The 12,162-nt window shown below is 48.8% G+C and overlaps 1 protein-coding gene across 5 annotated transcripts in view; it reads right to left on the bottom strand.

Moving 5' to 3' along the window:
• Window positions 1-10,976, bottom strand: part of RNF214 (ring finger protein 214) — a 42,884-nt gene extending 31,908 nt beyond the window's left edge. For 2 of the 5 annotated variants that reach the window (XM_049778164.1, XM_049778161.1), the window contains exons 1-4: window positions 10,907-10,932; window positions 9,331-9,451; window positions 4,242-4,722; window positions 3,407-3,466 (exon numbers count right to left, since the gene is read on the bottom strand). In XM_049778164.1, the coding sequence (XP_049634121.1) occupies window positions 3,407-3,466; window positions 4,242-4,722; window positions 9,331-9,440 (651 nt within the window). In that variant the 5' untranslated portion in view covers window positions 9,441-9,451; window positions 10,907-10,932. The other 3 variants (XM_049778162.1, XM_049778165.1, XM_049778163.1) reach the window with 3 other exon arrangements.
• Between the last annotated feature and the right edge of the window lie 1,186 nt (window positions 10,977-12,162).

The raw sequence follows: 12,162 nt of genomic DNA on the forward strand, positions 1-12,162 counted from the left end.
CACACCCAGCAGCGCTCAGGGGTTACTCCTGGCTCTATGCTCAGAAATTGCTCCTGGCAGGCTCGGGGGACCATATGGGATGCCGGGATTCAAACTACTGTCTTTCTGTGTTTAAGGCAAACTGGTTTGGCCTTTTTTGGAAAACAATATGAATATTCCTCAACCACTAGAAATTGAGCCTCCATACAACCCGGTAATACCACTCCTGTGATATACTCTAGGAGCCCAAAAACCCTATACAGAAAAGCCCTCTGCCTTCCTATGTTCATTGTAGCACTATTTACAATAGCCAGAATCTTGGAAAAATCAAAGTAACCAAAAATAAATGAGTGGCTAAAGGAACTGTGGTATATCTACACAATACAGATACTATGAAGCTATTAGGAAAAATGAAGTCACGGAATTTGCTTATCCAAGGGATGGATATGGTGAGTATTATGTCGAGTGAAATGAGTCAGAGGGAAAGGGCTATACATAGAATAACCTAACTCATTTGTGAGATATATTAAAAATAAGGGGCCGGAGAGATAGCATGGAGGTAAGGCGTTTGCCTTGCATACAGAAGGACGGTAGTTTGAATCCCGGCATCCCACATGGTTCCCCGAGCCTGCCAGGGGCGATTTCTAAGCGTAGAACCAGGAGTAACCTGAGAGCTGCTGGGTGTGACCGAAAAAAAAAACAAAAAATAAAAGAAATAAAAATAAATAAAAGATAGTATTGTGATTATATCCAGAGACAATAGAGATGAGAGCCAAGAGGACCAGTTAGAGTGGAGCAGTGCAGTTAAGTTAGGGTAGAGAAAGGACCACTATGACAGTGTTTTTCAACCACTATGCCGTGGCATACTAGTGTACCATGAGATAGTGTCTGGTGTACTGTGGGAAAAATTCCAATGTCATCCATAGCATGTGGCTTACGCATGACTGGCGAGCCGAAGCACATGTTACAGACTATAAAAACTAAAGATAGAGAGAGACTAAGAGCTGTTGACGCAGAGCTATGTGTGTGTCTTTCTTCAATTCCTGCCAGAGGATCAGCTTTGTGTTCAGCCAAACAGGCCCAGGTTTCGCAAGGAGTAAGTACATAGAAATATGAACACTTATAAAATACTTTATTCCATAATAAAGTAATTATAAAATAATTTCTTTGCATTTATTTGATTCCTATTCAAGAGAATTACTTTATATAAAGTCAATATAGACACAGTTAAATTTTTTTTAACTTTTTTTTTTTTTTTTTGGTTTTTGGGCCACACCCGGCGGTGCTCAGGGGTTACTCCTGGCTGTCTGCTCAGAAATAGCTCCTGGCAGGCACGGGGGACCATATGGGACACCGGGATTCGAACCAACCACCTTTGGTCCTGGATCGGCTGCTTGCAAGGCAAACGCCGCTGTGCTATCTCTCAGGGTCCTTTTTAACATTTTCTTTTTTTTTTTTTTTTTTTTTTGGTTTTTGGGCCACACCCTGTGACACTCAGGGGTTACTCCTGGCTATGCGCTCAGAAGTTGCTCCTGGCTTCTTGGGGGACCATATGGGACGCCGGGGGATCGAACCGTGGTCCGTCCTAGGCTAGCGCAGGCAAGGCAGGCACCTTACCTCCAGCGCCACCGCCCGGCCCCTTTTTTAACATTTTCTAATGGTGGTGTACCTTGTGATTTTTTTTTTTTTTTCAAGAAAAAAGTGTGCCTTTGCACAAAACGATTGACAAACACTGCAATATGACAATGAGTTGGAACTGGTCCTTCTGGATAAGAACTGGGTGCTGAGATAAAGTGATATGTATGGTACCCCTCCATTAAAGAATGCAAACCACAGTATCTAAAAGGAAAAAAGGAGAGGGGAAGTAGAGGGGAGGAATAAAATACTTGTCCCAGAGACAGGCAGGGGAGAGGGAGGGAAACTGGGGACACTGGTGGTGAGAAACATTTATGGGTGAAGGGTGGTGTACTTTTTTGTTTGTTTGTTTTTGGTTTTTGGGTCACACCCAGCAGGCTCAGGGGTTACTCCTGGCTCTGCGCTCAGAAATCGCTCCTGGCAGGCTCGGGGGACCATATGGGATGCCAAGATTCAAACCACTGTCCTTCAGCATGCAAGGCAAATGTCTTACCTCCATGCTATCTCTCCGCCCCCATGGTGGTGTACTTTCTTTTTTTTTTTTCTTTTTTTGTCTTTTTAGAGATGAAAGAGGGGGAGAGATGTGAGAGAGGGAGGGAGAGGAAAGGGAGAGGAGATAAGAAGAGGCGAGAAGAGATGAGACAGGAGAGCAGAGGAGACAGGCGAGAGATGACAGAGGGGAGATGTGAGAGAGATGAGAGGGGGAGAGAGATGAGAGTGAAAGGGGTGGTGTACTTTCTAAGACTGAAACTCAAGCACGAGTAACTCTGTAACCAATGTTTAAATGAAAGGAAAAAGAAATAAAAGCATAGGAATGGAATTAATTCGGGGAGGGGGCTATGCCACACTTAGCTCTGTGCTAGGGGAATCACTCCTAATAGGATTAGGAAAATCATGTAGGGCTGGTCACAGGAAGAAAGGCAAGTGCTTTAACCCTTATTACTCTCTCTCTGGGCCAGGATTTTTGTTTTTTAGCCACATCCAGCAAAGCTCAGGGCTTGCTCCTGGCTTTGTGTTCAGAGATTGCTCCTGGTGCTGCTCAGGAAACCACATGCACTGTTGGGGATCAAACTGGACAGAATTGGCCTCATAGAAGACAAAGCCTTCACCCCTGGAAACTCTCAGCAAGCCAGAGCAGGGTGCCCACACATTCCAAGTGTGATTCCAGCAACTCTGCTTTGAGATCCTCAGTCCACAGGCGTATTTAATACAGCACAACCAGGCAGGTGACCCCCAGAGAGCACTGTGTGAGCCCCACAACTGAGGAGTTGACTGACATGTGGCCCTCCGGTGAGCACCACAGGTCAAAAGCACAGAGAGCAGGCGGGAAGCACAACAGCTGGGATAGGAGGAAGTCCCCCCATCTCTGGATGGGCCAGGTTGGAGGGTCATACCCTTCCGTCAGGGACCTCATCAAGGATGTTTCTGGAACTTTCCTGCTATCAAGCTATGACTTTAGAATTGCTTCATCAGGGGCCGGCGAGGTGGCGCTAGAGGTAAAGTGTGTCTCTTGCACACTTGGCGCTACCCAAGGAAGGACCTCGGTTCGATCCCCCGGCGTCCCATATCGTCCCCCAAGCCAGGGGCTAGCCAAGGAAGGACCGAGGTTCGATCCCCCGGCGTTCCATATCGTCCCCCAAGCCAGGGGCAATTTCTGAGCGCTTGGCCAGGAGTAACCCCTGAGCATCAAACAGATGTGGCCCAAAAACAAAAAACAAAACAAAACAAAACAAAAAAAGAATTGCTTCATCAATAGTTTAATAAATCAGCAAGGACTGTTTGGCTCACTTACCAGATTCTTCTCAATGTCTTGATCTGTGTTTACCTCTGAGTCAGCCGTCTTAAAGTCAGTCTATAAAGGAAAACAACCATATTCACATCTGCGCAGAGACAGTTTAAAGAACAGAACAAGGCCAGTGACAGGCAGACTAGAGAGAGCGACCTTCCTGCTCTTCCCCCTCCTCACTGACTTCACATAGAAAATCAGCATTCTGGCAAAGGGACTCTAATGTCCCTCCTGCATAAAACATTGGCCCCTTAGGAGCCTCTGGCTCTCCACAACTGCAGGAGAGGCAGTCTCGAGTGTGAGCTAAGCACCTCACCCCTACTGCCTGCTGTGCCCATCCCAGACACCCCTTAGGAGAAGGGTGAAAGAAGAAACACTTGAGGCCTATCCCTGCAGGGATCAGGTTGAGAAATGCAAACACGAGTGACCCACACTCAACAGCAACTCAGAGAGATGGCAGGAGCCAGAATGTTCCACTTGCATGGGCCCCTGGTTTCATTCAGCTTCAGTTTTGGGGCCCTATCCCCAGCGGTGAATAGGCTGCACATTCAGAAACGATTCCCTTATGGAGAGCCAGGATGTAACCTGGGTGGGCCATGTGCAAAGCAAACACCCTCCCCCTCCCATATGACGGCTCAAGGGTCCCCCTGGCTTCTTTAGTGGCCACAGAGAGGAGGAGTCACACACAGCACAGGAGGGTCACATAGGGCAAAGACAAGAGACGGCAGCCTCCACTGCCTGGGAGGACGAGTCTCCTGGCCCGGAAACTGAGGAAGTGAAGCGAACACGTCAATAGCCCACAGTGCACGGTGGTGGTAGTAGTAGAAACTTGATACTCGACCTGAACAGCAATGTTCTGAGAAAGCTTCAGGGAGGAACTATCCTGATCCACTCTGCCTCCTTCCACCCCATTTTCGGGAGGCACTACCGGGCGGGTCTCCTCCATGCCTGTGTCCCTGCTCCCCTCCGTTAGGACGGAGGCTGCGGGGGCCTTGTCTTCCGAACCATTCCCGGAGGCACGCTGCTCTGGCGGGCCCCCTGCCTGAGGAGGGAGCGGGCCGGGGCTCTCCTCCTCTCCTGCTGTGCTGGCCGCATCCTTCAAATCAGACCGGGACCCACCGCCAGACAGACCAGGGGCTGTGGCTAGCAAGTTGCCTCCTACAAGCGGCTGGCGCGCGGCTGGGGTACCGCCGTCTGTGGAGGAGCCCAGGTCCTGCTCTGGCTGTTCCAAACGCGCATTTCTGTTACTCTCCTCGGGGATCGCTGGGTTACTTACACTCGCCAGAGGAGAGTTCTTGTGCTTCTCTGCAGGGTCTTTGGGGCTAGGAAAAGAAACAAGATAGGAAGTTTCTCTCTTGGTCCCCCAGGTACGGAAAACAAACAGTGCAAGAAATGTTCAAGTAGCCACTAGAAGAATAAAATATCTCAGAGAAACGTGCAAACTCTCAGGATGAAGACGGAGGTGTTTTCCAGTTTCTGTTTTTTTTTTTTTTAAGGAATGGGCACACCAGGAGATGCTCAGGGACTACACTTGGCTCTGTGCTCAGGAATCACTCCTGATAGTGCTCAGAGGACCATATGGGATGCCACCAGGGATCAAACCCAGGCTGCCCGCATGCAAGGCAAGTGCCCTAATGCTATGCTGGCCCTCCAGCCTCTGATTTCTTTTTTGGTTTTTGGGTCACACCCAGTAGCGCTCAGGGGTTACTCCTAGCTCTATGCTCAGAAATTGCTCCTGGCAGGCAGGGAAGACCATATGGGATGCCAGGATTCAAACCACCGTGGTTCTGGGTTGGCTGCTTACAAGGCAAACACTACCACTGTTCTATCTCTCTGGCCCTCAGCCTCTGATTTTAACTCCTTATGCCAGGAGCAGAGCTTGGTGTGGAAGAGTCTGAGTTCCAGAAGTAGTTCCTACTATATGACCAACAGAAATTTTTGTTGTTTTTGGATCATACCTATTAGTGCTTTGGGGTTACTCCTTTTTTTTTAACTTTATTGATTGATTGGTTTCTGGCTCACACCCAGCGATGCTCAGGTTACTCCTGGCTCTGCACTCAGAAATCACCCCTAGGGACCGGAGCAGTGGCACAAGCGGTAAGGTCTCTGCCTTGTCCATGCTAGCCTAGGACAGACCTCTGTTCGATCCCCCAGCATCCCATATGGTCCCCCAAGCCAAGCACAATTTCTGAGCGCATAGCTAGGAGTAACCCCTGAGTGTAACCGGGTGTGGCCCAAAAAACTAAACAAAACAAAACAAAAAAATCACCCGTGGCAGGCTGGGGGACAATACGGAATGCCAGGAATTCAACCGGGTCCCTCCCAGGTCAGCCACATTCAAGGCAAACGCCATTCCACTGTGCTATCTCTCCAGCCCCTGGGGTTACTGTGGATTTAGGAATCATTCCTGGCAAAGCTCGGCGTACCATATGGGTTGTTGGGGATCTAATCCAAGTCAGCAAGGTAAGCTCCCTAACCATTGTACTGTATATTCAGCCCACAGAAAATTTGCTTTTAATCACACCCTCATGTGTCACAAAAATCATGGGGCCGGAGAGATAGCACGCTGGTAGGGCATTTGTCTTGCAAACGGCTGACCCAGGACCAATGGTGGTTTGAATCCCAGCATCCCATGTGGATCTCCTGTAACACAAGGAGCAATTTCTGAGCAGGGAGCCAGGAGTAAACCCTGAGCACTGCCAGGTGTGGCCCAAAAACAAAAATCATCTTTACTCAGGACTAAATGGCAGAGTAAGGCCCTGAGTTAAACCCCTAGCACCATCAAAAAAATCATTTTCCTAAGTCTGTACACAGATCTTTGACTTATGTTCAGTTTGGGGCTAAGACCCCAGTGGGACTCTGCCTGAGCCATCATCGTACCCCAGTCACTTTTCACCTTCGATTTTTTTCAAAGTGTAACAACTTCACATCTCTGCAAAAACAGTTGTTGGGGGTTGTGTTTGTTTGGGAGCCACACCTACAGTGCTCACTCGGGACTATATGAAGTGTCAGGCATGGATTCTAGCAGCCTATGCAAAGCAAGCACCTTATTCCTGTGCTATCTCCAGCCCCCTTCAAACAACTCTGAATCCGAAATTAAAAGCTGCCAGTAGAACACATCCTACGTATAAAGATCAGATGCTTTACCAGTCTTAATAGCCATTTTACCTATATAATAGATCGTTAAAACCTTCTTACAGTAACATTCAATATGCACAGCTATGTCATTAGCCTTTGAATGACTATGAACACAGATTGCTGAAATGTTTGTGTTCTTTTTATTTCTTTTTTTTTCTTAAACGAATTCGGTCAAGTACACCCTATAAACACCCCAAATTAGTAGTGATTGGACCTTTGATCAAAGAAATTTTTTTCTTAGTAGTACTAGTTCAAACTGAGAAATCATTCTGGGATATGAAATTTCTTTTTTTGTTTATGTTTTCGGTTGGGTTCTTTTAGGAATTGGGGGTCAACTCCTGGCTTATTCCTGCTTCTGCACTCAAGAATCACTCCAGGCAGTTTGGGGGACCATTGAAGGTTGCTGAAGAAAGAACCTGGGTTGCCAGTGTGGAAGGCAAGGGCCCTACCTCAATACTATCACTCAAGTCCCTGAAATTTCTTTTTCTTTCTTTCATTTTCGTTTGAGGACCACACCTGGCAGTGCAAAGGAACTGATCCTCACTCTGCACTCAGGAACACTCCTGGTAGGCTTGAGGGACCATATGGGATGCCAGGAATCAAACTGGGTGGGCCGCATACAAAGCAAGCACCCTTCCCACTGTTTTATCACTCCAGTTCCTGAAATTTCATTATAAAAACGAAATTTAGGGCCTGGAGAAACAGCACAGTGGGTCTGATCCCAGGATCTGATATGATTCCCTAAATACCACCAGGAATAATTTCAGTAGTAGTGCCTCACCTGAGCATCCACTGGGAGTGACCCCCTCCATAAAGGAAAAACAGAAAGTAAAAAAATAGGCGAGATAAAAAAAATAAATTTCCTCTTTGCAGAAATAACAATGGGCCTATGAGGTACCTAAGAGCAAATCCTATACCCAAGACATGTTTTTTGGACTCCAAACAAGGTACTTACCTTCATTTGTAAAACAGAAACCTAAGAGGATAGTCTGAGGATTACCTGTGATTATGCATAAGTGCTTAGCCTGGCATAAGGCAGTGTCTACACTGCTAGAGGTACTACCTACAGGATGTGGCTTATTTTTATTTACACAAGGAAGATACAAATTTATGGTTCAGGAGACTTCACATTTTTTCCCTCTCCTCCTTCACCTCTTTCACAGCCTCTCCACGGAAACAAATATTGACAAAGGCTCTGCAGTCAAGAGTTCAGACTAATAAAGCTTAGTAACCCTGAGGAAGTTCCTAACCTCTGTATTTGGGTTCCTTGATCTGTAAATGGAGGTGATATGTTAGTACCTTGCTCGCTCCTGGAGTCATGGTGAGGATCAAATAGAGCAAAATATATAAAGCTGTTAGCACAATACCTTTCACTCTTGCGCAGTAAAATACACACAGCTCAGTACCGAATCGTGTCTGCTAACTTATTTTTCCCCCAGATTTCACAACTTATTAATTGTTCTCAGGTGCAAAACTAGTTAAGCATCATTCTTGTACTCAAGAGTTTAAATGGAAAAAAAAAAAAAAAAAGAGTTTAAATGGGGAGGTACCTGGAGCGACAGCATTGAGGGGAGGGTGCTTGCCTTGCATGTGCCTGACCCAGGTTCAATTCCTGGCATCCCATATGGTCCCCCAAGCCCCACCAGGAGTAATTCCTGAGCAGTCAAAAGTAAGCCCTGGGCCGGAGAGATAGCATGGAGGGTAAGGCATTTGCCTTTCATGCAGAAGGTCATCGGTTCGAATCCCGGCGTCCCATATGGTCCCCCGAGCCTGCCAGGAGCAATTTCTGAGCATGGAGCCAGGAGTAACCCCTGGGCGCTGGCGGGTGTGACCCAAAAACCAAAAAAAAAAAAAAAAAAAAAAAAAAAAGTAAGCCCTGAGCATCACCTGATGTAATCCAAACACAAAAACAAAACAGGAGTTTAAATGGAGAAATAGGATATAGCTCAGGGGTAGACTATATAGCTTACATATAAGAAGCCCTGGGTTTGGGCCCGGAGAGATAGCACAGCGGTGTTTGCCTTGCAAGCAGCCGATCCAGGACCAAAGGTGGTTGGTTCGAATCCCGGTGTCCCATATGGTCCCCCGTGCCTGCCAAGAGCTATTTCTGAGCAGAGAACCAGGAGTAACCCCTGAGCACCGCCGGGTGTGGCCCAAAAAACCAAGAAGCTCTGGGTTTGATCCCCAGCACTCTTCCAAAAATGTTTATATTGAAGGCAAAACATATATATGTAGCATACATACATATATTATCAAAGATATCTATCATAGCTTTATATATCTATATAAGATATTATAAGTATAGACAAACAGAAACATACAATATACATAGATCTATCTGTATGTGCAATAAAGACACAGTGAAGCCACATATTTGTGTGTGAAACAACATCCACAGAAAAGAGTCAGAAAACATTTGTTTGTGGAGTAAGCTGAGCCTCCTTGTGTTTCATCCAGCTACCGTCAACACATCTAGCTCATCAGACCTAGTGTTGAGGACAAGAAATGCAGACAGGACAGAGAGGTTTGGTTTTCGTTTTGAGGTTTTGGGATTTTTTTTTATTGTGTTTGTTTGCTTTTGGATCACACCTGGTGGTGCTCAGAGGTTTCTCAGGCAGTGTTAGGGACATTGGGGATGAGCCCCCAAAATGTGGATTTGTTTCATTCCTTAGACACAAATTTCTTAGAGCACAGTGGCCTAAGAATCCAAAGGAAAAGTACAGTCAGCTGGTTCTACAGAATCAAGTTGCCAGCCTCATCCACAGAAAACCTCTGGTTAGGACCACGCCTACCTTAGACCATCGGGGAAGCCTTCCTCGGATTTGGAAGCACATATACTAGAAGAGGATTCAGGAGGGTCTGGGGCATTGGCCGCCAAGCCAGCCACCTCAGGTGCCGCCATCTGCTCTGTGCCTGCAGGAGGAAACCGGATAATGAGTTTGAAATGGTTAAAGCACGTGACCTTGACATGTCCACAGGACACAATGGTTCCTGGACACCAACTAAAAAGGTCTGAAAGGAAGCACCACCTCCAATAAGGGCACCCAGTCCTCCGGGGTCCCCTCTGGATAAAATACCCACTGAGCCTACAGTGGCCCACTGAAATAACACTCTCTGGTCTGATCCACCTTGTCCATTACCACTTCCAAAGGATGTTATTTTGGGACCCAAAAACAATAGCATCTTCGGTTTTGAGACCCCTTTTACTAGGCCTGGTGAGCATTTGCCTTGCATGCAAACACCCTGGTTCGGTCCCCAACATCCCACTTAGTTCCCTAATCCCCACCAAGAATGATTCCTGAGCACAGAGAGCCAGGAATAAATCTTGAGCTCTGCTTCCTGACCCAAAACCCCACTAGAAGAAAAAAATAACATCTCTTTATGGCTGTTTACATTAAAAGCATTCTCTGGGCGGAGATGATTGCCTGGCTTGTGACTGACTGGGGCTAGATCCCAGAAACCCAGATGGTCCCCCAAACTCCCTTGAGCACAGCCAGGTATGGTCCAGCTCCCAAAACAAAACATTAAGACTAAATTTAATAATAATAATAATAATAATAAAAAGCACTCTCCATCAACTTCAGCAAAGTGTTCCGAAGATGCTTAAGCAAGAAGCAGTGCTTGGGGTGGGGAGGGAGATCTAAGCAAGAATCTTTATCCCCAGATGGAAAAAGTTAGAAAAACTAGACTGAGCAAAGTACAGTCTGCTCTTCAAAACGAGCTGCTGCTGCTGACTGGAAGATAGGCTTCGAAAATCAAACTATAAAACAAAAAAATGGTGCCCCAAATCAGGGACTGGGCTAGCTAGCTAGCTGCCTCTTCTTAGATCAAAAAGGCCAGAGACATTGCTGCAAGACAGACAAATCCTGGGCCCTTTGAGGTGAGAAAAAACAAAACAAAACAAAAAAACAAGATCCCCGGAGGAGGGGAGCTCAGGAAAGTAACTTGGGGGTTCCATTTCAAGTCTTGTTTCATTGCAGCCCCCAGGCACCAGGACGGAAGCAGACTGGGTGTATCCAGAAACATCCTCCAGCCCAGTGCCTCAGTTTCCTTCACTGGACAAAGCTTCGGGAAGAAAACCCCCCCAAAAAACTCCCCATGCACCCCGCACGAGCCCCCATATCCGGAGCCCCCCAAAATAACCCTGCCTGGTTGGTGGGGTGGAGTTCAGGGTCGGGGTGGTCCCGGCGCAGGCAGGGCCAAGAAGGCGGGAAGGATGCGGGGCAGGGTGCAAGAAGGCTCGGCCACCCGCTCTAGGCCGAGCCCCTCGGATTGCACTCCCCGCGCCTTTGCACGCCCCCCCAGATCGCCCCCCTGGCCGCCCCCGATCCCCGCGCCAAAGCTCCAGCCCGCCTGGCCCGCACGCACCGCCCGCGCCGCGCCGCGCCCCCGGGACGCACCTAAGCGGGCGGAGCGGGGGAGGGGCGGGCGCCGGGCCTCGAGGCTCCTCCCACTTCCGGCCGCGCCAGCCCGGATTTTTTCCCCTTCTCGGCCAAGAGCGCCGCTTCCGCCGCTGCTCCGCGCGCCCGCCCGCCCACGACGGCGGCCTCTAGCGGTTAGTGTTGGTACTGCACCACCAGAGTCGCTCCTTCCGACTCTGGGTACCAGGTGGTCCGCGCCAAGGATGATGGATGGATGCATGGATGGATGGATGGGGTCAGCGGCGGGACACGCCCCCAGGCCCGCCCCCTGCGCGCGCTGATTGGCTGCGCCTCCGGGCGGAAGTGACGTTGCTGTCACCGGCTCTCCGGGAGCCGCCGCGAGTTTCCGCAGGGAGGCGGCGGCGGTGGTGGCGGCGGCAGCTGCGATCCGGCCGGTGAGTTGGAAAGTCAGGCTGGCTGCACCGGGTGTGGGAAATTGGGGTGGCCTCAGGACTTGGGGTTCTCTTTTTGTTTTTGGAAGGGAAGGGATAACAGCATTCCCAGGGCTCTTTTATGGATTTGGGGTTCCAAGATTCCCCGGGCTTCCCCAAGAGAGATGGGACCTGGGAATGGGTCAAGCAATAACACTGACCCCCCCCGAGCACCCGAGGAGGGAGTCTCGTGGGTGCATAGTCGGTCGCTCACATTACCCCCTCCGATCTAGGCATCTAAGCCCTGCAAAGCTGCTCCCAACAGTGTGGAGGGGAAGTTGAGATCTGCTTCCAAAGAGCATTGAGTCCCTACCTGGACGCCCCAGGATGGAGACCTGAGGGGGACTAGAAGCTCCACTGCAGGGAAGCAGGGAGTAGCGATCAGAGACTGTTTCCAATGGGTAGGGGTCAGATTGGGACTTTCCAGGCGACCAGAAGGGCAGTATGGAATTTGGGGGGCAGCTCTTTCTGAGAATCTGAGAGAAAGAAGGAAAGGTGAGAGGTAGACTTAGAGAGGGATGTTACTTAGATGGCAGGAGTTCTCTCTCCCCATCTCTCCTCTCCAGACTTAAGTAAAAAACCCCACCATTTCTCTGCCCTGACTCGGGGTCCATTCACTGGATATGGCTCCTAAAGGTGCCAGACCACCAGCAGGTCACATGTTCTGCCACCCATTCTCTTGTCCTGCCCCTGTGCTGTCCACCGAGGAACCATGCTTTTATCCAAGCGAAGGTGCCGAGCTAATGTTTCGTGAAGTTTTAGTACCTATTTG

The sequence above is a fragment of the Suncus etruscus genome, chromosome 8 (assembly GCF_024139225.1).
Source record: "Suncus etruscus isolate mSunEtr1 chromosome 8, mSunEtr1.pri.cur, whole genome shotgun sequence".
NCBI classification, from domain to species: domain Eukaryota; kingdom Metazoa; phylum Chordata; class Mammalia; order Eulipotyphla; family Soricidae; genus Suncus; species Suncus etruscus.